The sequence below is a fragment of the Hippocampus bargibanti genome, linkage group LG02 (assembly GCF_051943395.1).
Source record: "Hippocampus bargibanti isolate YZ-2025 linkage group LG02, ASM5194339v1, whole genome shotgun sequence".
NCBI lineage: Eukaryota > Metazoa > Chordata > Actinopteri > Syngnathiformes > Syngnathidae > Hippocampus > Hippocampus bargibanti.
The window spans coordinates 6,969,126-6,996,206 of record NC_142735.1 but is presented as its reverse complement, the minus strand read 5'-3'; the positions used below and the strand labels follow the sequence as shown (position 1 = coordinate 6,996,206).

The 27,081-nt window shown below is 39.7% G+C and overlaps 4 protein-coding genes across 5 annotated transcripts; 2 read left to right on the top strand and 2 right to left on the bottom strand.

Moving 5' to 3' along the window:
• The first annotated feature begins 1,257 nt into the window (after positions 1-1,257).
• Positions 1,258-7,228, top strand: LOC148901378 (H-2 class II histocompatibility antigen gamma chain-like). Its single transcript, XM_089022878.1, has 7 exons — positions 1,258-1,418; positions 3,497-3,663; positions 5,024-5,118; positions 5,967-6,023; positions 6,106-6,192; positions 6,272-6,329; positions 6,782-7,228. Exons 1-7 carry the CDS (start codon positions 1,339-1,341, stop codon positions 6,784-6,786), a joined length of 549 nt encoding a protein of 182 aa, XP_088879004.1. The 5' UTR covers positions 1,258-1,338; the 3' UTR covers positions 6,787-7,228.
• Positions 7,229-12,781: 5,553 nt separating this feature from the next.
• Positions 12,782-23,072, top strand: LOC148901377 (uncharacterized). The gene is made up of 16 exons (XM_089022833.1): positions 12,782-12,988; positions 13,063-13,113; positions 13,206-13,334; positions 14,790-14,864; positions 14,954-15,036; positions 15,753-15,863; positions 16,042-16,170; positions 17,505-17,641; positions 17,710-17,921; positions 17,994-18,053; positions 19,637-19,769; positions 19,992-20,113; positions 20,207-20,338; positions 20,464-20,631; positions 22,717-22,867; positions 22,956-23,072. Exons 1-16 carry the CDS (start codon positions 12,839-12,841, stop codon positions 23,021-23,023), a joined length of 1,911 nt encoding a protein of 636 aa, XP_088878959.1. The 5' UTR covers positions 12,782-12,838; the 3' UTR covers positions 23,024-23,072.
• Positions 21,146-27,060, bottom strand: LOC148901375 (SLC35A4 upstream open reading frame protein-like). 2 transcript variants are annotated; one of them, XM_089022865.1, is made up of 4 exons: positions 26,826-27,060; positions 26,437-26,535; positions 24,861-24,973; positions 21,146-21,504 (listed from the first exon to the last, which is right to left on the bottom strand). In XM_089022865.1, exons 1-4 carry the CDS (start codon positions 26,838-26,840, stop codon positions 21,462-21,464), a joined length of 270 nt encoding a protein of 89 aa, XP_088878991.1. In that variant the 5' UTR covers positions 26,841-27,060; the 3' UTR covers positions 21,146-21,461. The 2 variants fall into 2 exon arrangements, with proteins under 2 accessions (XP_088878991.1, XP_088878983.1); XM_089022857.1 differs by lacking the exon at positions 21,146-21,504 and having other exon boundaries at positions 24,772-24,973; positions 26,826-27,046.
• LOC148901376 (putative UDP-sugar transporter protein SLC35A4) lies at positions 23,074-24,600 on the bottom strand. Its single transcript, XM_089022845.1, has one exon. The coding sequence runs from the start codon at positions 24,592-24,594 to the stop codon at positions 23,635-23,637; it is 960 nt and encodes a 319-aa protein (XP_088878971.1). The 5' UTR covers positions 24,595-24,600; the 3' UTR covers positions 23,074-23,634.
• Positions 27,061-27,081: the final 21 nt, after the last annotated feature.

The window sequence follows — 27,081 nt, the reverse complement described above, 5'->3', positions numbered from 1 at the left end:
ATCGATATCGGATATATCGATAGTCCCGGTTATATCGATACTATTTCTATGCACGCACGGAGAAAATTACATGCAAACAGGGTCGGATATATCGATAGTCCCGGTTATATCATATATACAGTAAAGTCTCGTTATATCGATATCGGATATATCGATAGCCCCGGTTATATCGATACTATTTCTATGCACGCACGGAGAAAATTACATGCAAACAGGGTCGGATATATCGATAGTCCCGGTTATATCGATATTTTTTCGGACTCCCTTGAATATCGATATAACGAGACTTTACTGTATATATATATATATATATATATATATATATATATATATATATATATATATATATATATATATATATATATATATATAGTATACTGATTTTTTTTTCCCAGAAATTTCATATTGACAGCTATTTGTGTGAATGTGTCATTTGTCCATACAGTATTTTAAATTGCCCTTCCTCCCCACATGACCACCTCCTTTCCCCATCTGTCGAGGACGGAGTTACTTTAATGCTTGAGGTGGGGGCACATTTTTTCATCATTGCTACTGAGTGTCGGCACTTTGGACAACACACTGCCTAACTAGATAATGACTTTTAAACATGGACAAAATATTTGCAAATTCCAGCAGTTTTTTTTTAAGTTGTGACATTTTCGTTGTTTAATGACTGAACTTTTAGATATAATATACTGCATATACAATAGCAAATACACTGTACTTGTCAGTACAGTAGTATAAATGTATTTTATGTTTGGGTCCCGAGTTTGGAACTCAAGTTTCATTTGGTTTTGAAGTTAAAATAGTGAGAAGAGCCCGCTCGAGAAGCACTGTTATTGTAGCTGCTGACTAGACCAGATTGTAAATACCTGCTTGCCTCTTTCCCAAGTAATTTGGGATCGGCTCTACATCACCCATGGTCGTAATGAATGTAAGCATTTTTGCAAATAAATGGATAGAGGAAAGCCCCTAAAACATCCAATTTCCTGGCATATGGCTGCAAATGAGGAAATAACATCCTAGTTGCTGGTAAAAACGTGTTGTTTTTTTTTGTCAATTATCTGTTGCAACATTTTGACAAACACTCGAGATGAAATGACAGGCTGTTCTAAGTCGACTTGAAAATCTTCTGCCTCTACCAAGTGCTGCGATTTAAGTTGAGCAATCGCAGCTTTGCTACAATTAAAGACTGCCTACTACACTTTGTTCCACGCCCAACGTCTTTTTGGTTTCTCTTTCTATTTTAACAGACCGTTTTATACGGGAACGCTTGTAATAAACGTGTCAGACCAGTGCGGGAGCAGTCGTGCTACACGAACAAAAGTAGGCCAAATAATGGAAGAAGCTGGTGAAAACGCGCCACAGGGAAGGGCAATCAGTACAGAAAGTTTGATTGCGAGAACAAGATCCGGAGGGTGAGTATTGCCACCAGTTGAACATCTTTACGATACCCATGAAGTCCAGATAAAATGTATTCATTTTTCCTTTGTCATTTTTATTGTTTATATTTTGTTCTTAAGCATTTAACTCTACATACTTTACTTTTAAAAGTTAACCGCTAATTCATACGAGAAACAGGTGTATGTAAATGCACGCCCGAGTTTCATTTATTCCGATTTTATTTCAAAAGAATTATTGGATGCCATGCTCGCCCGCAGAAAACATTTATGTTCTTATCCTGTGACTGAAAGTGTCCTTAAGAGTTTTGAAAGGCGCTAATAAATGAAGATTATTATTATTATTATTATTATTATTATTATTATTATTATTATTATTATTATTATGGTGAACAGATGCCTGAAGAATGGAGACGACGTGTACTCGTGCCCATTTTTAAGAACAAAGGAGATGTGCAGAGTTGTACTAACTACAGAGGAATAAAGTTGATGAGCCATACAATGAAACTCTGGGGAAGAGTAGTTGAAGCAAGACTAAGAGCAGAAGTGAACATTTGTGAGCAGCAGTATGGCTTCATGCCAAAAAAAAGAGTACGACAGATGCATTGCTTGCTTTAAGAATGCTGATAGAGAAGTACAGAGAAGGTCAGAAGGAATTGCATTGTGTCTTTGTAGATCTGGAGAAAGCGTATGACAGGGTGCCCAGAGAAGAGCTGTGGCATTGCATGAGGAAGTCTGGAGTGACGGAAAAGTATGTCAGAGCGGTGCAAGACATGTATCATGACTGTAAGACAGTTGTGAGGTGCGCTGTCGGTGTGACTGAGGAATTCAAGGTGGAGGTGGGACTCCACCAGGGGTCAGCTCTGAGCACCTTCTTATTTGCGATGGTGATGGACAGGTGATGGACAGGCTGACAGTTAGACAGACTTGGACCATGATGTTTGCAGATGACATTGTGATCTGTAGCGAGAACAGGGAACAGGTGGCGGAGAAACTAGAGATGTGGAGATATGCCCTGGAAAGGAGAGGAATGAAGATCAGTCGCAGCAAGATGGAATATACAATATCGATATCGGATATATCGATAGTCCCGGTTATATCGATACTATTTCTATGCACGCACGGAGAAAATTACATGCAAACAGGGTCGGATATATCGATAGTCCCGGTTATATCGATATTTTTTCGGACTCCCTTGAATATCGATATAACGAGACTTTACTGTATGTGTGTGAATGAGAGGGATCCCAGTGCAAGAGTGATGCTACAGGGAGAAGAGATAAAGAAGGTGGAGGATTTTAAGTACTTGGGGTCAACTGTCCAGAGCAATGAAGAGTGTGGAAAAGAGGTGAAGAAGCGAGTCCAGGCAGGCTGGAGCGGCTGGAGAAAAATGTCAGGTGTGATGTGTGATAGGAGGGTTTCAGCTCGGATGAAAGGAAACATGTATAAAACAGTGGTGAGACCAGCCATGATGTTTGGACTGGAGACAGTGCCGCTGAAGAAAAGACAGGAAGCAGAGCTGGAGGTAGCAGAGCTGAAGATGTTGAGGTTTTCTTTGGGAGTGACCAGATTGGATAGGATCAGGAATGAGTACATTAGAGGGACAACTCATATTAGAGGCTTTGGAGAGAAAGTCAGAGAGGTCAGACTGAGATGGTTTGGATGTGTCCAGAGGAGAGAGAGTGACTATATCGGGAGAAGGATGCTGAGTCTTGAACTGCCAGGCAGGAGACAGAGAGGAAGACCGAAGAGGAGGTTTATGGATGTGGTCAAAGAGGACATGAAGGTAGCTGGTGTGAGAGAAAAGGATGCACAAAACCGGGAAAGATGGAGGACAATGATTCGCTGTGGTGACCCCTGAAGGGAAAAGGCCAAAGGAAAAGATTATTATTATTATTTATTATTATTATTATAAACTACTGCATTGGTTCATCACTTTATTCAAGTGTTGAAACTACAAACTATATACATCTTATTAAGGTGCTGTACACATTTTTGAAAATACATAATGTACACGCTCCGGTCAATGTTTGAAGTGAGTCCACTAAAGTGACTTTGAGGCTTCTTTTTGTCTTTTGTTGCCCCTGGCCCCACAGTCGCTCCACTGGCTACGCCCTGAAGGTGGCAGGCCTGACTACTCTGGCATGTGTGCTGCTAGCCAGCCAGGTGTTTGTGGCCGTTATGGTGTTTGACCAAAGGCAACAGATCCAAACGTTGCACAAGGACTCTGAAAAATTAAACAAGCAGCTGCACGCAGTTCAAGGTAAGGTAATACAAGACAAATCATCTGGAGAGGCTTGAAATAACACTCAAAGACAGTGTTCCTGTAGGGAAAATATGGGAAATTGAGTTATATGACGATTCTTAATTTCATCCATGAGTTGAAGGTGCCTATCCCAGTTGACTTTTGGCTTACATGTTGGACATTCACGTCTATGGACGACTTTGCATTTTGGGTAGGGTGACCAGTTACATCACAGGTGTCAAAGTCAAGGCCCGCGAGCCAAATCCGGCCCGCCACATCATTTTTTTTCGGCCCGCGAAAGTAAATCAAACTTGTTCAATTCCATGATGATTGCTAAAATCTGAGCCAAAATGTCATATTTTTGGATGTTAACCACAATAAAAGTCATTATTCTTGACTTCAGATTTGAAAACGAGTTATTCATTAATTTGCTGTGTGCTCTATATGTAATATTTGAAGGGATTTAAACATTCTAATGGGTTCCCCAAATTCATAACGGCCCTCGAGAGGAAACCATAACTACAATGTGGCCCGCGGACTTTGACACCCCTGAGTTACATGTATTCCCTTTTAACCAGGATAAGTTTGGGTGCATTCAATGACTGCTCACAAAATTTCCATACTTCCATGAAAGTACTCATTCAAGGCAGCAAAACGGTATATGAGCAATTGAGCATATTGCAGGAGGTACACGGAAACATTTTATAATTTATTTGACAAGGCAAAATCGGAACAGCTGGATGTCAATTCAAGTTGAAGGGCAGGGCATGCACAATTTTCAAACATACCGAACAATAAAGGTTAGGTAATGGCAGGTGCATCAACATGTTTAGTGCTTTCAACCCTGATAATATTTAGCATTGGTAGCTAAAGTACCAGTAATAACACAAGCACCAGTAACCAGTTTGACTCGTGATTCAACTTGTGATCTATAGTTTCAGGTAAGACTTTATTGTACATTTGAATTCCTGCGAAATTACGTTGTCCTTTTTTTTTTCATTTTAAAAATGTGGTCACCCTAATTTTGAAGAATTTGGGATGAAGCCAGACTATAGAAAGAACGTGAATTTCATAACGTGGGAGCAGAGATTCAAAAGGCATTGATTGCAGAGCAGTCATGCAAAACGCTCTTCTTCTGTGCCACCTGATTTTGGTTCAATATTATTGATCACAATTGTTGCATAAACCTTTTGAGCCAAAAAAAAAAAATTACACGACTCAAGTTGCACATAGTGGATACACAGTCAAATTGAAGCGTCTGGAATCACGCGGAAGACTATATTGCCATCTTACATTCCAGTTGATCATCATATTTTAATTTGTCTTTAACAAGATTCTCAGAACTTATACTGTATCAATTCCAAACTTGACCTCACAGTGGATCCAATAAAGATGCGCCCACCATTGAACAACTTCCCAATGATGCAGGCATTTGAGGATTTGGACTCAGTGGCGACCAATGCACCTGTGAAAGTAAGTTGTACACTTCATTCTGTATAATATAATATAATATAATATAATATAATATAAAATAATATAATATTATTATTATTATTATTATTATTATTATTATTATTATTATTATTATTATTATTATTATTATCTAAAGATGGAGGACATTGATTTGCTGTAGCGACCCCGTCAAGGGAAAAGCCGAAAGGGAAAGAAGAAGATTATTATTATTATTTGTATTCTTATAACTGATAACATTGTAGGAGTACTTTCGACCACCAGATGTCGCCTTTACGGTGCCACGTATATTATATTGCACTCAGGGGCGTGGTATTCTAATCAAGAAAACTATGTTTTACTAGAAGTTCTGTTTGTGATGTAATGTAGGGAAAGAGATGCCCATTTCACGGTAAGATCAGAGCATTGTCATCAAATGGTGAGTATAGTTTTTACTTTTTTGAATGTTGCTGTTCCGATGACCATTTTGTGTTTTGGAGCCTTTTACTGAGCGAGTTGCTTGTTCTGTAGCCACAAAGGGACATAAGACTTCTTGTGCCGGTCCCAAGCCCGGATAAATACAGAGGGTTGTGTCAGGAAGGGCATCCAACGTAAAAGCTTGGCCAAAACAAACGTGGATCATACCTCTAAACATGGAGGACACTGATTTGCTGTGGCGACCCCTTGAAGGGAAAAGTCGAAGGAAAAGAATATAATATAATATAATATAATATAATATAATATAATATAATATAATATAATATACAAGAACAAAAAAAACTGGAAAATAGCTATCTATTTAAAATACATTTTCAATAATTTACATTATTGAAAATGACCAATATTAAAATGATCTTTTTGCGTCTTTGCAGCAGGAAGGGAAGAAGAGGGATTCTGTTGGCGTGGATGAGATGATTGGTCTTATGGAGGTAATTCACACTGGGCATAATGTTATTTAATATCTAAAAGGGGGATTTTATTTTAACTGAGCACATGCGGTGACAATTTTAGGAGAACTTTGAGGTGCCCAAATTCAACGACACCATTCTGAGTAACCTGAGGGGCTTGAAGAAGCAGCTGAGCCAGAGTGACTGGAAGGTGAAACAGTTGTGTTCAGAAATGAAAACACACGTTCACACAAATATTGTTTGTATTAATAGAGAAAACATTTTTGCAGAGCTTCGAATCTTGGCTGCGCAACTGGATCATCTTCAACATGTCTACAACCCCTCGTGGTGAGCAACTCTTCAACACTTTTCTCCCCAAAGAATCGTTGCGCCAGCATGAGAAGATTTGGCACTCCAATGATGGCTAAAATAATGGGGAAAAGGTCTTTACCAAGGCCAAAAATTCCTTATTCAACATTCAATTCCACACATTCATACATTTACACATTTTATATTACGCTTGGTTAGATTCTGTGATGGGTCTACCCCAAATAGCTTCAATGGAGGTTTGTCTTGTTGTATGGTGCGGTGTTTCTGAACCTTTATTGAGCCATGCCACATATTTTCAATTTTTCCATCTTGGGCACCTCCATGAAAGTGACCCCCCGCACTAGCCCTCTCATGCCACACAGAAGTTTATTATGATACCTGTAATTCAATGTTTGACTGTCTGTCACAAAAGCAATCAGATGAAATAATTGTTGAACTAATTGTGAACCGTTTTTTTCTCCCTTTTACAGTTTGAAGAAACGAAGCCATGTGCTGCACATTTTTCATCTGGTTTATACGCATAATAATCATTTCATTTCATATAGGCTCTAGTAAGGGGACTCACTGAGTCTAGTGGGGTGAGCTACATTATACGTGATTGCTTGTTCACCGAAAAGTTTTTTTTTAGGATTTTATGTGGTATTTACATCGAAATATCAAAATAAAACTCAGTAAAGTTTTTTTTTTTTTTGCCTTTAAAAATATTTCAGAGGATGTTTTTTTTTTTCAGCACAGGCTCGTCGATTATTTTACACTGGATTATGCTGGCATCTAGCTCAGTTTTGTCATTTCACTGAAAAAAAAACAAACTGGTTGGTTGTTTTTTGTTTTTTTAATACACCATTGCATGCAAAGTATATATTGCAAAGAACTTTATTTTGGTGGAAAGTAGTTGAAATAAAGTTTTCCTAGATTCAGTTGTGTTGTGGATTAGATTTTTTTAAACAGGAATTCAATAATCTTTGTTACTATTCAGAATCACCGTTGACATTTTGTAAACATATTGTTTTTATATTGTTTAAAAAATTGTTCTCAACGTTTATTTTGTGACTTGATCCCCCTTTTGAAATACATTTTTTAGCCTAGCCTCATATTCAGCAAGCTGCTTCTCCAACTAATCATGTGACACACGCATACGTTATGTAGATTTTGTGACACATTTAAAGGAGACTTGGAGAAAATAGACTTACACAGCATGGCCTCCATGGGCATGAAAGGAGAAAAAAGACTTAAAACAGATTGCTTTGCCATCTCATTTGTATAAATAAATAGATAAATAAAATGACAACAAAGAATCCAACATTTTGGGAGTCACTTGAAATGTATTTTTTATTTAGTTAGTTTGCAAACAAACCTTTGGGGCAGTAACAAAATCTCATATTATATAATGCAGGACTTTTTATATAATGGCCTGTATAAATGCGTACATTCAGAGCCTGTACTGAGACTGTTGACGCAAGACTCATCCCGGGTGTGAAATGAGTCATTAGCTCATTAGTTGTCATATTTTCTCGATATTTCATCATTAAGCAATAAAAGCTACAGCTAAATAACTACACATTATTGTAACAAAACAGAAACAATGCCAAGAAGCAGATTTGTCGCTCACTTTTATTTCTATGCTTATTTAAATAAAATTACAAGATATTCATGGCTAACGGCTGAAATGACTTTCTACCATATATGATTTTGAACTAAACTCAACCTTTTTTAACATCTCAGTAACCAAACTCCTTGAGCGAAACTATTCTTCTTTGTCCTCAATAATTTAGCAGACTGCAATATAATCCATGTGTGCTTGTGGAGGTCCAAACATCAACACAGCATGGCCTCCATGGGCATGAAAGAACCTGTGAGTATTCATTCTTTTGTTGCAAAATGGCAGGTTTTTATTTATTATTTTTTTTCTTTGTTCAGTCTCAGGTGACCTTATTTTATTTTTTTACAGATTCTAATTAGGGCTCACGAAGCAGTAAAAGTGGGAGTTGTACTAATTGCAACACAAGGTAAACCTTTTTCTCACAATGTTAATCTTCTTTTCCTTTCGGCTTTTCCCTTGACTGGGTCGCCACAGCAAATCAATGTCCTCCATCTTTAGAGGTTTGATCCGCATGTTTGTTTTGGCCAAGCTTTTACGTCGGATGCCCTTCCTGACACAACCCTCTATATTTTTCCGGGCTTGGGACTGGCACAAGAAGACTTATGTCCCTTTGTGGCTACAGAACAAGCAACTCGCTCAGTAAAAGGCTCCCAAACACAAAATGGTCATCGGCACAGCAACATTCAAAAAAGCAAAAACGATACTCACCATTTGATGACAATGCTCTGATCTTACCGTGAAATGGGCATCTCTTCACGCAAGTGAATGATACTTCAAAATCTTGCAGTCGGCTTTATTAAATACAAGAAAGCGACACACAATGCCCAAAATGCATTGTGTGTCGCTTTCTCGGTCAGGTGTGTTCCGGACGTGACGTCACGTCAGGCATCAGAATCAGAAAACCTTTATTCATCCCACAATGGGGAAATTTGCAAGAAGATGTTTCCGCCCAGTCATCGTCATCAACTCGAAAACAAGACTTCCTGAATATTCAGCGCCAGTCTTAAAACGTAAAATATAGCTATATGCCATGGAATCTTTGTAAAATACGGTCAGTAGAAGTCATTTCAAGCGATTTTACAAATTATGGACACAACTTGTCCGGAGGCGTCGGTTGTCCTTTAAGGTATTTTACTTCATTTGATCGAAATCATAGCGTCATTCCACTTTGGTTTGAATTTAAACTGTTCAACTAAAAGCAGGCGGCACATCAACCTGCACTTTATTGTCCAATTTTATTTGTTTATTGTAATAGTTTTAGTCGCTGTAATCTAATAATAATAATAATAATAATAATAATAACAACAATAATAATCATACTCATAATCATGATCATAACCATGATCATAATCATAATCATAATCAATCATAATCATAATCATAATCATAATCGTAATAATAATACATTATATTTTAAGCGCCTTTCAAAGCTCTCAAGGACACTTTACAGTCATACGTACTCAAATAAACAAAATACAATCACAAAATAAATAAAATACAATTATAAATAGAAACAAGAAAAAGAGCTAGACAGAAAATGCAATTTTAAATAGGTGGGTTTTAATCTAATTCACCACTTCGTCTTCCAACATTTTACATTGTCGACATACCTTTTCAGTGTAGATTATTCTGATCATCATATGATGACAATTGTTTTGATCATATTTCAAATGTTTTAGAAATGACTTATATTTTGAAAACATGGACGACAAGAGTTCAGAGACACAAAGCAGCTTACCTCTCCTTTGGAAAACAGTTTTCATATGCCAAACTTTATAAATGTATTGTACTGTTTTCACTAACTCTGATCCTTTCGCCTTTAATATGACATCACCAACATTCTTTACCTCAGTGTCATCAGAAAAAAAAAAAAAATCAGATTTTTATAATACAGACATGTGAGACACGGATGAAGCATTGGCTTCAAAAATAACACTTGAAGCACCAAATCAGGCTTGTCCATTTATGTGTTTATCAGTGGTCTCCAAGAAAAGACGATGCAACATTTATAAATGACGAATGTGTTAAGTTAATATAATATTGTCAGAATAAAATATATATTGTCAGAATGAGAACAAAGTGGATGTCATCACCAAAAAGAAATAAAAAATATTTAAGATGATTAATGAGATATACCTTTGGTGGTTTTCGGGAACAGGTGTTCAATGCAGAACAAAATTATTGTGCTTTATTTTTCTGATATACTTTGGCAAATGAATCTTTTTTTGTTGTTGTTGTACACAGACCAAGATGATTATGGGTTAATTTCAGCACGGGATTACCGAGAAAACTCAATGATTTACCCAAAATCAAGATGAAAGCAAAATAAGAAAAGCAAAATAATGCTCAGCAATTTGATAAAACAATATATTCATCCCACTAAGATTAAAACAAAGAAACCTTTGGTGGCACAAGGTATTTTATCTTTTGATTTGATACAATCAATAAAATACAATTCTAAATAGAAACAAGAGAAAGAGCGAGACAGAAAATGTAATTTTAAATACTGTAGTTGAGTTTTAATCTAATTCACCATTTACGGCTTCCAACATTTTAAATTGTCGACATACCTTTTCAGTGTAGATTATTCTGATCATCATATGATGACAATTGTTTTGATCATATTTCAAATGTTTTACAAATGACAGATATTTTGAAAACATGGACGACAACAGTTCAGAGACACAAAGCAGATTACCTCTCCTTCGGAAAACTGTTTTCTACAAGACTGAAAATGAGTTAGATTACCGGCAGTATGCTTAACTAACTAGTGGTTAGCACATCTGCTTTACAGTTCCAGGGTTGCCTCTGATCTTCCCTTATCGCCTTTGTTATCACCATGCTTGCATGGGTTTTCTCAAGATGATAAAAACATATACAGAATGTCAGGTTCATTGAAGGCGCACGTGTCCACACAGGCCAACGAGAATGTATTTTTATATGTATCCATCATTGGTTTATTACCAGTCCAGGGTGTGCCCGGTTTCTCTCTTTCAATGTTGATGAAATCCTGTTTGTCAGCACAAATTTTGAGTTAATAAAAGCAATACGCTACCACTTGCTCGCAACCCGTTACTGAGGCACCTATCTGTAAAAGAAAAGAGTCCCCTTTGTAGAACCAATTTGATCTTGTATCGTAATTTGGAATATTGTTTCAACTCCGGCGGACAACATTTGATAGTCTGAGTTCAATGTCCAGGTTAAGTCCCATGTGTAAAATTAAGTCTATAATGACAAGGTATTTTTTTGTATTCCCGTATTTCCCTTCCATTTTGGAACATCAAACTTCCATGCATTGGATTGAATACCGAGATATATTATATTTGGATTTTTGTTGATATGTTGATATATTTAATCACTCTACTATTCAATGTCAATCTCCATTGTTTTTTGGCAGTCCAACCACATGAATACTTTAGAGCATGGTGTCAAAGTCAAGGCCCGCGGGCCAAATCCGGCCCGCCACATCATTTTTTTCGGCCCGCGAAAGCAAATCAAACTTGTTAAATTCCATGATGATTGCTAAAATATGAGCCAAAATTTCATATTTTTGGATGTCAACCACAATAAAAGTCATTATTCTCGACTTCTCAGTCATCTTGAAAAATACTGTACAGTATTTAAAAAAAGAGTAATAACACAAATGTGATTACACTGGGAAATGTATCAGACGATTACAGCAACAGGCATGAGGAACTAATAAAGACAGAAAAAAAATAATACAAGCAAACTGACAAGGCAACGAGTTTCACCGAAAGAAGTTGAGTAGCTCAAGGGAGATGACAGGTTGGCACAAGGGTGGGTCTAGCAAGACAAAACACGATCCAAGAGACACAGGCAAAAACAAAACTTAATCGGCAAAACAAAGTTGTGGTGTCTTGTATGCCGAAGTAGACATACGCGTTTTACTTATTATATTTATATCGACCATGACTTTGTTGCATCAGCAAACGTGGAAGAGTAGAAGATTTTCACGCATGCGCAGTCGATGGCAAATGCAAGGTACGGGGACTCCATGTATCCAAACAATCCACACGTCTGTGAAAGCTCTCAGTTGTACAGGAGTGGTCCATCGATGAAAAGGTTTCTTCAGCCGTCATCTGTACTTCTTTGAAGGTGTCGGACGTTTCGCTTCTTATCCAAGAAACTTTGTCAGCAAACTAAAGTCTTACTGGTAGTTTAGGCCCTATATATATCCCTACTGTCCAGACATGGCGGTGCCGGACTTTGCTATGATAGGTTGGGGAGAGCAGAGGAAGACTCCCTGCAGAGGAAGACTCCCTGCGGCTCCACTGATTGTTCCTATTGTGCTGACTAACGACTGGCCTGATGTTTTGACTCCTTTTCTCTACCTTCGACGCTTGTTGGTATTAGTTTAGCCCTATGCTGGAGGGTTCTGATGACTCCTAGTTTGTGTTGTAATGGGTGGTTAGAAAACATATCAGGAGAGCACTTACAAACTGTGGGTACCCTCAATGGTCATTTAACAAATGTCAGAAAGAAAGAAGAGGGAATGAAACCAAAAATTCTGAAGATACAAAAAGGAGAGGAGTAGCAGTACCTTACATTGCAGGAGTTTCTGAAAAACTACAACCGGAGGAAGTGGGGCCATCAGGTCAGTCGTTAGTCAGAACAATAGGAACAATCAGTGGAGCTGTACTCCTCTGCTCCCCCCCAACCTGAGAGCAGGGACCTATCATAGCAGAGTCCGGCACCGCCGGATGTCTGGACAGGAGGGATATAGAGAGAGGCCTAAACTACCAGTAAGACTTTAGTTTGCTGACAATGTTTCTTGGATAAGAAGTGAAACGTCCGACACCTTCAAAGAAGTACAGATGACGGCTGAAGAAACCTTTTCATCGACAAACAACCCACAATTAACTTTTTTTTCTACACCGCATAGATCATTAAAAAAATATCGTAGGATATGCTCCAGCTAACCTCAATCGACACAATCAAAATACTTGGTAGGAAGTTAAATTCATGTTTGCGTCAGAGTTTTTTTCCTCTCAAAGGTCAAGAGTATTTATTCATTCATAAGGATGGGCAAAGTTTGGACTACACATCCAAAGATGAGGTACTGTCAACAGTCACAATCTCACCATAATTGCGTTTTGTGAACTCTCATCAACTTAATGCTTTTACAAACAGCAAGTACAGCGCTTGTCGTTCGACCAAGCCGTAACTTTGGAAAACATGCAGGTAACAACACGTCTCTTCAATTTGTCTTCGTTTCACAATAACCCCCACAGCAACATGTTCAAGCTTTCAACTCAAGGATGTGTCACTGACAGAAGTTCCATGGGGAGTTGCTGCAGCCGCTCACTGATTGCACAAGCGAAGGTTACAGCGGATCACTGCTCATTTGCGGAGCCTCCATGCAGAACGTTGGCACCCTGATTGATGATGTTATCATCCAACAGGTTTGCTCCAGTATTGTAACATTGCATCAACTTTCCATCAAGGGTGTGTTATAATACAACAAAATACGACTGTTAGGTTTGTTTAACAATAAAAAATCAAGCAGGAATCAAAAGTAGGAACAACAATATTATTCAATCTGGGACGGCACATATTGGAATTGGCCTACACACACTGGTGCAAGCCGGCTCTCGCAGATGGCGGAGAAGCGAGAGGCCGAGCTGTTTGAGAGAGCTTTCGTTTAGACTGACTTGATGTGACGTCATTGACCGGATGTACAATAAAAACGGAGGTCCGAGAAAATAAAACGATGTTTACAATGTGTCCGTATCGTGAATTACCTTAAAGGACAACCGACGTCCCCGGACAAGTTGTGTCCATAATTTGTAAAATCACTTCAAATGACTTCTACTGAGCGTATTTTAATAAGATTCCACCTCATATAGCTATATTTTACGCTTTAAGACTCTTGCTGAATATTCAGGAAGTCTTGTTTTTGAGTTGGTGACGAGTCCGTACGTGACGTAACGAAAGGACCACCGTGAAAAGGACGCATTGTCGCATTGTCCTTCCATCACGTCAATGTATTTTACTGGAGTTGTTTGGTCTAGGGACCTCGTGTTGCACTCAAAAGCCGCCAGAGGGCGCCCAAGCGCCATTTAAGAATTTATCAGCCTGTGGAAACAGAGGTGGCCACACGATGTCGCCATTTTGTGCCTCTTTTTTTGTGAGAGATTTTCCCCCAATGTTGCCTCAAAACGGCCCAAATAAATTCTTTAATCGATTGCAAACATGTATGATTTGCTCTTCAGAACTATTTGAATCATATTCATAACTGGATGTGTAACAAGAAAGCATATTCTCCGAATCTGAAGCCATTGTTTTGATTCACAAGCAATGCAAGACGTCTTGGCGTGACGTCACGAAATGGGGGCGGGACTTTCTGAAAATGCCCAATTCGCAGCTCAATTTTTTTGGCAGATTTTGGACACTTTTTATTGTAATTTTTAATTGGTGTTTTGCCTTTGACTAAAAATATCATACTGCATGTTTTGGGTATTTTAGATGCTATAAAACGTTTTTCTGGTGTCAGTTAAAAAACAAAAAAGTGACGTCGGTTGTCCTTTAACAGACCTCTCCTAAGGGGAATGCATTGTTTATTTACTACAAATCGTTTTTCTTTTTTCATGTGTATATATACTGTCGACACATAGTTGCAGGTTCCCATTAACCTAGCTGTATCACCTTCAACTAAACCAGTCGAGATTTCAGACAGCATTTGTGAGTTAATTGAGATGATGCTAAGTATTTAAGGTAAATTATACTTTTTGTTATATTTTGTTTGCCTGATCATAAGTTTTTTTCTAATATAAAAGATTTATTGAGTCTCATTAAAGGAAGGTGGGGAAACAGCTATTTGGTCACATGCTATGTTTGTTGCTAATCTTGTGTTTCAGCTATTGACAAATGTCTTCAGTCATGTGATGCCATCGGTGAAAGAGGAGTTGTTTGTCTCTGTTTCTTACATTCAGGTTTGTTTGTTTTTGTGTCACCGTAACATGGAAGTATAGACACAGCATTGTTTACAGGTTATTTCTCTCCCCCCGACCCCACCCTCCAGTTTCATTCAGATGGTCGTGCAGTGGATCTCTTGAACCCCGATACACAAACTTTTGAACTTGTCCCTCATGCAGTCCTCGGAAGGTGAGTGTGAATCAGCAGTTTCCAATCACTGTGCCACAGAGGTCATCATTAGTGCAACAAGGAGTTATCCAATCTCTTAACTCATTCACCGCCATTCATGTATTTATTCGGGAATTGAAAAGTGTAACGTGGAGCGCCATTCCCGAATGTTTTCAAGTTTTGGTTTTTTCTTGCGGTAGGTGCCAATAAAGCGCTGGTCAGACCTTTAGCAACGTTTTTCCCTTCCACAAGGGGGCAGCTTTTACCTTTTGTCCATATTAGCGCTTTGTTACAACTTCAGCTTCAGTTAAAACGCTATATAAATCAATATGTACGTATTTTGTGCAGCACCCAAGCTCAGATACGTCTAGACCCATATAACTTAATAGACTGTTCTGATGAAATAAGAGAGTCTATGGTTTTTAATGCTGTATTGAATGTTTATGTAGTCCAAAAACTCAATAGTCTGTGGGTCCTGCAATTTCAGTGAAAATGACAAAAACCATAGCACTAGCGTGGACACATTTTTTCACATTGTCTGGCAATGTGCAGTTTCGTGGAATAGTGGGGATCATTTAGCCTGTAAACGTATTGGCTAATGAATGCTGATAATTTATGAAACCATTGTGCCTTTTCAGTAAAATTTGGGAAACACTAGTATCCCTCCCCCAAGCCAAATACTAACAGTGAAACTAGTTTGATTGAGTTACATTGAGAGATTGACTTTTGGTTTCCAGCGTTATTAGAGGTTTGGGCGAGGTGTGCGTCGACTCTGCAAAGGAAGCCTACACGCTCTATAAAACTTGCAGGGAAGCACAAAAGGCCAAAGAAGAGTTCATTTCGACAAGGTAGGTCAAAGGAACTCTGGATTTGTCTGGCAGAGACTCGCATTGCATTGATGACTACTCAACCTCAAATTATGTGTTTAACTGCACCACGTAAAGGACTCACCTTTCCCAGCTTGTCTTGCTTTATGGGGGTGCGGGGCATATTTTATTATATATCGACTGCTTTTGTGTTCCGCAGATGTAGTTGGCTTTTCACAGTGGCGTTGGAGCGGAAACTCCAAGAGGGTGAAATGGCCTTACAGCTCTGTAGCAGCAGACTACGGGTGTTTGGTTTAGTGGGAGGAGCCACTTGGACAACCCACATAGGGTCTGTTGATAACATGCCGAAAGTAGTCTTTGTGATATGCAGTAGTTGCCATAAATAATGCTGCAAAGTGGAATTGACTAAAATTGGCTCAGAAGATATAAAAGCGGCCAAACACGATTAGTCCAGATTAACTCATTCACTGCCATTCACAAATTTGTCCGGGAATTGAAAATATGATGTGGAGCGCCATTCCCGAATTTGTGCAGGTTTTGTTTTTGCTGGTGCTGATAAAGTGCTGGTCAGACATCCGGCAATGTTTTTCCCACGAGAGGGCAGCTGCCCCCACTTGCACCTCATATTACTCCAGACCCATATAATTAAGGAATTAACTATTTTTTTCTGATGAAAGAAGAGTCTCTAAGGTTTCTTACACTGCATTGAATGTTTATGTAGTCCTAAAACTAAATATTCTCTGGGTCCTGGAATTTGAGTGAAAATGACGAAAACCCTGGCACTGGAGTGGACACATTTTTGCATGTCTGGCTGTGAATGAGTTAACCGATGGTCAAATATGATTACACCAAACGCCATAGTAGTCAGTCTTCAAAACCATAATATATCAATTTTATGCCCAACTGTTTCCCCCCCTTCATTGAAGTGCAGTTCATTTTGTGCCTTTTCAGAGGAGCACTTGATGTGCAAACAAATACCTTTGCACTGTGATTAATCAAATATGAGATGCTTAGTGATGGCTAACATTTACGTATTTTAATACAATATTATATAATATAAGAATATAATATATTTTGATATAATATATAGGGGCATAAACGTTGGCAATCCCTGACCACAAGAAGCAGTCATGCTGCTTATGACAAAACTTTTCAACTTTGCATTTCCTTGCATCTGGGTTTTTGCTGTACACTGTGGAAAAAAAGGAGGTGAATATATTTTCACCACCATAAAAAGATACATTCATGTAAAGCATCACTGAAAAGATTATTGACCTGTAGCGGAGTGATGAAATCTGTAGTTCAGTTATACTTCCTCTCACACTTTCATTATCTCTGCCATTTGAAACTCAATATCAGACTTCATGGAAGAAAAAAAACGCTATACATAAAGTGCAAAAAACTCTCAAAAACGCTGTTCTCTGCTATTTCCCCGCTTATGTTATGCTCGCAACCGAGCGTGAACAAGCTATTGAGCTGCAATTATTTTGTACCTTAGTACCTCAGGCTAAATATGTGCCCTGCAACTGACTGACAATCAGCCGAGGGCGTTGTCAGAGAGGATAGATGTTTTCATTCTAAAACATGAAAGAAATGGTTTGTAAATTCCTGATCTTTCTATATCATTGGTTCCAGCATTGTCATTTCACGTCATGTTTGCAGCGTCAACCCGCTCCTGAAGGTTATGGATCAAATTCCAAGTGAAGACGCCAAAACCGACCCACTCTTGCATTGCCTTCTAAACGACGCTCTTAGAGGAAATAACAAGACGGCGCTCATCTACTTTATCCAACCTCAAGGTGCTTTACTCTGCCTCTCCTCACCTCCAATCTAATCTTTGCTCAAATCATCAATCTTACAATTGTAGGGGATTTAGATGATGAGACGCCATCTGCTTTAGCTTTGGCCCAAAAAGTGAAATGTTTAATGACGAGGGCCTCCCAATGTTGCTGGAGCCCAGAGAAAAAGCAGCAAGAGATTCGTGGTCGTATTGCCGAGCTGAGACATACGATGATGTCAGACGCGGCTGATGGGACGTGTAACATCCACAGGATGGCTGAGCTCATCCGAAGCCTGCAGGTCATTTATAACATCAACATTGAACTATGCATCAAACATATTGAACTCATAAGTCAGTGGCTGCTTTAACAGATTTTGAAAGAGCAGTCGTGGCAGAAGAAAAGGGAAGCGTCAAAGAGGATTAAACTTAAGGTTTGAATCTTCCTTATGGAGTCATTAAATCAGGGCTGGCAAAAACGATACTGGCATTCGGGACTCAAGTATAGACACAAAATAAAATCTTACTTTGGACAAAGTAATATGCATATATAGTTTGAGACTTTTCATTACATTTTGTTGTGATTTCCTTTTCAGTTTTGGTTTTTAAAATCAGTTTTAATTAGTTGTTAGAGCGGGTTTGTCGATCGTTTTGGTAGTTAATGCTTTTATATTGTTTTTTTTTAATAAAAAAAAAAATAGTATTAGCACTAGTTGCAGTGGCAGGCCGTGGATTTCATCGCTTGGCCATCGTCTGAATCAATCCAGACTGAAAAAAATGTGGTGTGATTTACTACAAGTCCACAAGAGGATACCATTAGCCAGGAAATAATTGACCGACCTCTCTTAATGATGTCCATGTATTCTGATTGTGAAGGCGTCCAGATAGATTTCTGACCCTGGTAACAAATGATGGCTGAAATGTGATTGGTTAAATGCTTAAATACAAAAACACACATCTCAGAAGCAGTGCAATAGGGGAAAAGCAATGCAAAGAATCTGAAAGACAATTTGGAATGATTTAATAAGAACTCATGAACAAAATATAATTAACATCAGTCCATGATTCAGATATTTATAGGCCTGCAGAGAAGGCTTTGTAGGCCTTGACGGTCCACCGCTGAGTTGTTGAGTGCAAGTTAAAAAAAAAGAGTTTTGTGTCATAAAGTAAGCTCGAATTCTCAAATGACCGTTTAACCTTCATTTCAGTTTTCATTCACTCTAACCTTGCAAAGTAACAGGTTGTAAAGTACAGATATGTCTGTGTAAGCTCTCAGTCGTACAGGAATGGTCCATCGATGAAAAGGTTTCTTCAGCCATCATTTGTACTTCTTTGAAGGTGTCGGACTGTCAGACGTTTCACCTCTTATCCAAGAAGCTTCGTCAGAAAACTAAAGTCTTACTGATAGTTTCGGCCCTATATATATATATATATCCCTACTGTCCAGACGTCGTGGTGCCGAACTCTGCTATGATTGGTCCCTGCTCTCAGGTTGGGAGGAACAGAGGAAAATAAGCTATTTTCATAAAACAGCAAAATCCTTCCATTAACCGTAATGGTGGGGTGAGGTTCGATTTGGATCGTTCGTACAATAGACTGCTTTAGGCAACATAGGCTTAGTTATGCTGATGAGGTGATACCAGGGCAAATTGGGCAATCCGGCCAGTCCTCAGTCAGGACAATAGAAGCAATCAATGGAGCTGCAGGGATTAGTCCTCTGCTCCCTCCAACCTGAGATCAGGGACCAATCATAGCAGAGTCCGGCACCGCCACATCTGGACAGTAGGGACATATATAGGGCCGAAACTGCCAGTAAGACTTTAGTTTGCTGACGAAGCTTCTTGGATAAGAGGCGAAACGTCCGACACCTTCAAAGAAGTACAGATGACGGCTGAAAAAACCTTTTAATCAAAGTACAGATAGCTATTACAGTACAATAAAGCACAAATACATTTTTTTTTAACACAAGTGGTTTTATTCCCACACCCTCAAAGTAAATATTCTGTTGGTCTGGCAGATATGCGGGACCCAAAAGAACCAAATGCACGATCACTTGTCTGGAGGTCACAATATCAATCCCAAAGAGAGTTCAGACACCATGAAAAGCTTGCAGGAAGACTTGAGGAAGGCAATGGAAGCACACGTAGGAGGTAAAAGAAGATCGTCATACTTCAGTACACCTGCACAATCACATACGGATCCAATGCAAGAGATGTTCACAAATTCCACCCATATGAACTGAATTGTCGGTAGTTTCAAAGCAGTAATCCAGCTCAATGCATACATTACAATCAACAGTTATAGCCCCGAGTCAAGCGTTGTTTGTGCACCCTGAGGATTTCCCTCCCTTGTGTTATTTCTCATGTCTGCAGAAGAGACAAGAAGTGAGGAGAAAGTCCAAGAAAGCATATCGAGGATTCTGCACTTGATGGAGGCTCTCAGAGAGGAACCGATCAAAAACATTCCTGTAGAAAAATGTGACCTCTGTCTACAAGTAACTCCCTTCATCTCCATAGTGCATTTTTCATCATTTTAAGGCCATTTGTATGCACACGATCCTCACCTCCCTCCTTCTTATTTTTTCAAGTTAAATGATGAGTATCAGTTGGAGGACGACCATGCACACGAGCGTAGGAGGCAACTGACGGAGCTCAGCGGGAGATTAATTCAGGGGGAGGTGGAGAAACTGGAGCGAGACCTGACGAGCAAGCAGCTTCAAGTAAGCTAATGAGATGAGCTGTAAATATTTCATACTGTATAATTCAGTGTGTTAGCTATCTTAGGAGAGAATGCTGACTCACTTATTAAGCAGATTCGTCGAATATATTGAATATACTTTGTTAGAGCGGGCGCCTGCACAGTGAACTACTGGTGATGAGCAGTGAGAGACGGGTTTTGGTGCTGCAAATGGAGGCCCTGCGATTGGAGGCCCAGCAGGCCCACAAGGACCTGCTGGAGCTGCGTCACAAGCATCAAAATGAGTTGCGACATCTGAGGGAAGAGAGCCTCCAGGTATGTCCAACACAAATGCAAACAAAGTCATTTATATTCATTCTTTTACGCGTTTACCATAACGTTTGTGTTCCTGTGTTGATTATCAGTCCAGATGGAGGGCTTTTGTCTCCTTGACTGTGGGTTACAGTTTACCCCCCGCTCCCAAACCCTTCAAAATATGAAGTAATTGTATGTGATGTACAGTCTAATCAATAATAATGTACAGTACGGTATATGTAAACGATCATCACGTCTGCATGTATTCTTTATCCTGAGTAAGGAACGTGAGAATTTGCTCATATTACAGCAGCTTATCAAGTCGATCATGAATTCTACGCCATACCTGTCTTTATGTCTGTATTATACATCCTTCAGGTGGCCAAAGCACAGAAAAACCAGTACAGTGCCCAATGAAATGATGCAAAAAATGATAACTCTTTGAAAATACTACACCACTAATGGCATCAGCAATTAATAGTCTAGCAATGTTAAAAATTAAAAGGAAAGACACAAAACCAAATGAGGAATATGAGGCCTTTATTTTAAACAATAACTTCTCGATATTAATATAGATGAACACATTAACATTTTCCTTTTATTACTGAAAGGTTAGGCGGCTCGGTAGCCGAGTGGTTAGCACGCAGACTTCACTGTGTAGCGGTCGTGGGTTCAATCGCTACTGCGGCCTCCCTGTGTGGAGTTTGCATGTTCTCCCCTGGCCCGCATGGGTTTTCTCCAGGTCCCCCGGGTTCCTCCCACGTTCCAAAAACACGCATGGCAGCCTGACTGTACACTCCAAAGTGTTTCTGTGTGTCCTGCGATTAGCAGGCAACCAGTTCAGAATGTTCTCAGCCTACTGTCCCAACACAGCTCAGATAGGCTCCAGCACCCCTGCAACACGAGTGAGAGTAAAGCGATTCGGAAAGCAAGTCAATGAATGTTTAAAATGTTGTTTCCTTAAACGTCATACAAATCATAGCACCTGGTAGAATCAACGGCAAATCAAATTGAAATTCACACCAGTTGGGTTGAATGACATACTTGTGGGGGCTGCACCAGGATTTTCACTTGAACATGATGCACATACAATAGTACATATGGTGTCTCCCCCGCCTAGTGCCCGAAGTCAGCTGGGATAGGATCCAGCGACCCAAGTGAGGATAAAGCGGTTCGGAAAATGAATTAATCTTCTTCTTCTTCTTTTCCTTTCGGCTTTTCCCTACAGGGGGCCCCACAGCGAATCAGTGTCTTCCATCTAGGCCGGTTTTGGGCATCCTCTTCTCTCACACCAGCTACCTTCATGTCTTCTTTGACAACATCCATAAACCTCCTCTTCGGTCTTCCTCTCGGTCTCCTGTTTGGCAATTCAAGATTCAGCATCCTTCTCCCGATATACCCTTCTATCACACCTGACATTTTTCTCCAGCCATTCCAGCCTGCCTGGACACGCTTCTTCACCTCTTTTCCACACACTCCATTGCTTTGGACAGTTGACCCCAAGTAAATTAAAATCCTCCACCTTCTTTATCTCTTCTCCCTGTAGCATCACTCTTGCACTTGGATCCCTCTCATTCACACACATATATTCCATCTTGCTGCGACTGATCTCCATTCCTCTCCTTTCCAGGGCATATCTCCACATTTCTAGTTTCTCCGCCACCTGTTCCCCGTTCTCGCTACAGATCACAATGTCATCTGCAAACATCACGGTCCAAGGAGATTCTTGTCTAACATCGTCTGTCAGCCTGTCCATCACCAGAGCAAATAAGAAGGGATGAATGAATATTGAAATGGTGATTAATGTACACTATCCAGCAGTGACACAAATAACACTGGACAACAAATTTTAATCCATGTTGGCTTTTTGTATGTAGAATGGGCAACGCGCAACCTGCCCTATACGTAATATGCAGGACAGGATGTACAGTACATGCGATAGTGGGACTCCAGTTGTTCTACTGTTATTTGGTACGACGTGGATTAAAGCACTGTAAATCAAATTATGGTAAATCTGGTAGCTCATTTGAAACCTTTGACACTGAGAATGAAGAGGACAATCATGCTTTTTTTTATTTTTACATTTGTATGAATGTGTCTCTGAAGGTGTTCAGGAGGTTTCATGAATCGAGCGAGGCTCTGAGGCGGACATCTGAGGCCAGATACAGAAGCGTGCTCCTGGAGGCTGTGCACGACGCCATTTATCTATCTGCTCAGAACCACCAGCTGCAGACGGACAACCAACAACTGCGTAAAGGTGGGTTTAGGTCTACATTTGCTCTTCTTACACTGTGATTCACAGAAATTGTTATTTCGTTGTTTTATTGTATCCCCCCCTTTAACAGCTCTGGGGGAGTTGAAGGATCCACTAACCAAGCAAGGGGCTTATGCAATACATCCCGAAACTGGGTAAATGTGAACAAAATATGAGTATGACAATTCAATGGATCTTATGATTCTAAATGAGCAACGCAGCTTATCATATATTTATTTGCATTATTTGTCACGCAAACAATAAGGCAATCATGAACAGTTAAAACATTGAAAATAATGCCATTCTTGCACTGGACAATTCATTCGGTATATGCATCTCAAGTCTATTACTGGGATGGCAATTTACCGGGTTGTGAAAGTAATTAAATCCAACCATCCATCCAGTTTCCATAGCACTTGTCAACTTTATAGTAGTGGATGATTTCGAGGCTACCCCAACCGACTTTGCAGAAAAGGTACAAAGTGAGGTCGGATAGGCTCCAGCTCCCCCCTTGACCCTGATGAGGACGGGCACCAATATAAAATGGATGGATGACTTACACAGTGTTCTCGAATGGTAGACAGTTTACACACAATATACAGTATTCTCTTATCTGAGATATGCATACTCAGTACATAATTGTCCGGCGAGTGTGTCAGAAACAATTGCAATGATTTGAAAAGAAGTTGAATTTTCACGTTTATACACACAAAAACGTGTTTTTAAATAGCAATATCAGACACCAAACAATGTGCTTGTGAAGTCTCCAACTATGTGTAATAAAGAAAAACTGCCAAGGCGACCATGGTGAGTGGTATCAAGAAAAAGTAAGAAAGCTGCAGCCCTAAAACTGCCCATGATAACACAGCGTTGACCAACATGGAGCAGGAGATGACGAACAGCCGAGTGATGCCGCTGCCGTGTTTCAACACGACAGACATCAGGAGGCCGTTAGCCGCCTGTCCCGCTACGATAGCCCAGACTGTCCATGAGTAGCCTTCCAAAAAGCTTTTGTCACTTGCAAGGGCAGAGAGGGAAGACAACCCGTTGATGAGCACACCGAAAAGATAGAGGTAGAGATTTTGCAGGCTGAGTGGCAGCTTCTGACTCTTCAGCACCCACTCTGTATAAACGGCCGCCAGCCCAGATGCGCAGCAGTACACCAGCATAAGAAAGAGCCCCCTGCCTGTGATATGAAGCTTGACCCCTTGCTGTGCATCGCCCACGTCTGCAAAGTCCACGATGGAATAGCTGTGGCACACTCCCGCTGCAATGAGGAGTCCGAGACTCACCCACTGACCCCAGCACAGCCGCTTGCCCAAGCACAGCGAGTAGAGTAGGGCAGTGGCAGCAATTTTGAGGTTGCTGAGAACCTGGAAAGAGCTGGGGTCCATATAAGCCTGCATGAGAACAACCAGGTTGTTGTTGAGGGCGTATAGGGCGGCGGGGACGGCATAGGGGGCCACTAGGAACAGAGAGGTAGGGGCGAGTAAGGCTGAAATGCCCCCGGTCGTAACGAGAGCAGCGAAAGACACGAATAGCTTGGCCAACTCGATCATGACGACGCACGAGGACGGGTCGAAAGGGATGCGGCCCTCGACTTTGCTCAGAACGATAAGCGGGGCATGCGAGCCGTAGATGAGCACCATTACGCACAAGAGCGCCCCCCAGCGTAACATCGGCAGCCATCGCCTCTTGTACCTCACCCTCTCGTTTTGGATCACAATCATTGTGGATGCCACTAAATTAAATACTCATTAACAGGATGAGGTTAAGTGCAATTCACTTCAGAAACATAACCAAACAACATGAAACATGATCGACCACGTGTTGCAAGAGGCATCTTGAATTCTTGATTGTAGTCCATCACTGACCAAAAAAAAGAAGTAGCACCAGGCCTTCGTCAGTCCTCACAAATTACTTTTTTTTCAAGTTGCTGAGAAAGTCTTTGACGGTCCTTTCAACATTAGGCACATGATAGTTCTGAGCTGCATACATGCCACTGACGGTCCCGATCAGCACCCCAAAGATGGCAGAAAAGCGCAGCTTAGCCACCACATAACCAGCCAGGAAGCCCTTCAGGAACAGAGATCCCAACAACGAACCACCCTGCAAGAGGAAGATGACATTGAAGCCCCTGTACACTAAAAATAAATCTAAACATGGCATAACAGTGTTCACTAATACATATACACTCACACCAGGGTTCTAAGAATTGTGATTTTTTTTTCATTCATTTGTGACTTGATTTTCAGATTCAGTTAGTTACAGCAAGCATGTGAGTGTTTTTTTTTTCAAAAATTTTTTTTAATTACACAGCATATTGTAGTTCAAATGTAAAGCGGTTTTTAAGTATTGTGTAATTAAGTAAACTGAAATTCTAAAATAATTGTTTTTCCTTCTGGATGGATGTGCAGCAATACTGAGATAAATACATTTAAAAGGAACCCTGAAAGCTCTTGCAAACTGACAACAATGACGATAGTTTGTTAGTTTGATAAATGCAACGTGTAGTTTTATTTATTTAAACACAAAATATGTAGATTTATTTTTTATCTTTCAATGTTTATATAAGAAAACATTCATTTCGATACATGTAATATGCAAAAAAAATTCTATTACAGACGCACATAAAATGTTTAATATAATCATAGGTTGAGTATTCGATAATTATATTACGGGGGTTGCATCTCACTCATTTTACACAAGCCTGACGCGTTTTGCCACAATCATCCTCCTCCAAGTATCCGAAAGGGACATCAAACACTAACATTCTCTGGATTAATGACTACCAGGACAATATATTAGACTACATTTGCTGATTGAGGAAATACTAACCAGGCGTCATTTGTGATGACATTTTGCTTGCACATCTGCTGAAGAATATTTTCTCGAGGCACTGTTACGATCGTGTTTAAAAGCAGTCGTGTTGAACTGAAGTCGTTGCATTCTATTAGTTTGCCACTAGATGGGGGCGAAAAAACTACGTATTAAAAACAACTTACAGTTCTACAAAGTGTGCATTTGAAAGCATGTTGTTTTTATTTCCTTGACGAAAATGTTCATAGAGCACACTAATTTGCTCAGCTAATGATTTGTTCGCTGGAGTTCACGTGGCGAAAGCAGTGGCTGAATCACAAACAAGTACGTCTATGACAAAGGGTAAGCAGGACTACAATATTTGCAGATTCGTTTTAGGTAACAATGTTAATGTTGCCGTCTGATCACTCGCACATACAATGTGGTCAACTTTGAGTTACAGCTTATTTGTGTTTGACAAGGTCACAAGTCTAGTTTTGTAGGTTTAATCGAATCATATGGGCACCCGCAAGATTATCGACGTGGTATTAAAACTCCAAAATATACTCCAAAATATTTGAAATTGGGAAGGCAAAAAAGCGACTAAGTAAACAATAAAATTAAGGCAAACGCTCATCTTGACTATGAATGTGAAATACATTATTGTGAATTGTGTAAAATATGTAGTTGAAGAACACATTACCTGAACAATTATTATTGTGCACATTCTTTTCCTACTTAGGTGCTCCAGTCATAACACAGTAACCACGTACCAGTGGAATTCCAACAGCGATTTCGTTTTCGACTCGTCTTTGGATCTCCTCCAGTTGATTTTTGAGCTGTGTCAGGTTTTTCAACTGTTTCAGGGGGTCCTACAAATAGACAAGCGATTCGCGTTTTCGCTTATCACACAAACTCATAAATCATGTTTTGATTTCTGCAAGCACAAGCGATAAACAATCATGAAATCATTTCCAAACTTTGCAGAAGAAATATTATCAAAAATCAAACATCTGTTTTATAAGGGGAGCACTGGTGCGGCCATGGCTTTGCCAAACTTATTTAATCCATATTCAATTAATCTATACTTGAGTCACAACGGACCAACTTAACATTCTGTATTTGCGCAATAAATACCCCAATAATAATGTACTGTGCTCACCTTGTCATCCGCCATTTTTCTTGATCGAGTCGATCAGTATTCGATTTAATAACCTAAACTCAGCGTTACGATTATTTCGGTCTGAAAGGGACTCACGAGTTAAAGCAAGATGTAGTTTAATGTGTCATATTGAACGCGCCATTATAAAATGAAGACAATGCCCATTAATTTACTTCAATATTATCGGCATGATTCATGTCCCACTTGAGGGCCGCCTGTTATTCATACCGGAACAAATGTCACCTTCCCGTGTCAA

Bases quoted from the DNA above. Each gene is read 5' to 3' on its own strand.
- LOC148901376 (XM_089022845.1), bottom strand. From the start codon at position 24,594: ATGATTGTGATCCAAAACGAGAGGGTGAGGTACAAGAGGCGATGGCTG.
- LOC148901375 (XM_089022857.1), bottom strand. The intron at 24,974-26,436 runs GTACGTGGTTAC...TTCCTCTTGCAG, and splicing joins TCGCTGTTGGAATTCCACTG to GGTGGTTCGTTGTTGGGATC.
- LOC148901377 (XM_089022833.1), top strand. From the start codon at position 12,839: ATGCTCCAGCTAACCTCAATCGACACAATCAAAATACTTGGTAGGAAG. The intron at 16,171-17,504 runs GTCTGTTGATAA...TCATGTTTGCAG, and splicing joins ACTTGGACAACCCACATAGG to CGTCAACCCGCTCCTGAAGG. The intron at 17,922-17,993 runs GTCATTTATAAC...CTGCTTTAACAG, and splicing joins AGCTCATCCGAAGCCTGCAG to ATTTTGAAAGAGCAGTCGTG.
- LOC148901378 (XM_089022878.1), top strand. From the start codon at position 1,339: ATGGAAGAAGCTGGTGAAAACGCGCCACAGGGAAGGGCAATCAGTACA. The intron at 5,119-5,966 runs GTAAGTTGTACA...GCGTCTTTGCAG, and splicing joins CGACCAATGCACCTGTGAAA to CAGGAAGGGAAGAAGAGGGA. The intron at 6,024-6,105 runs GTAATTCACACT...TGACAATTTTAG, and splicing joins AGATGATTGGTCTTATGGAG to GAGAACTTTGAGGTGCCCAA.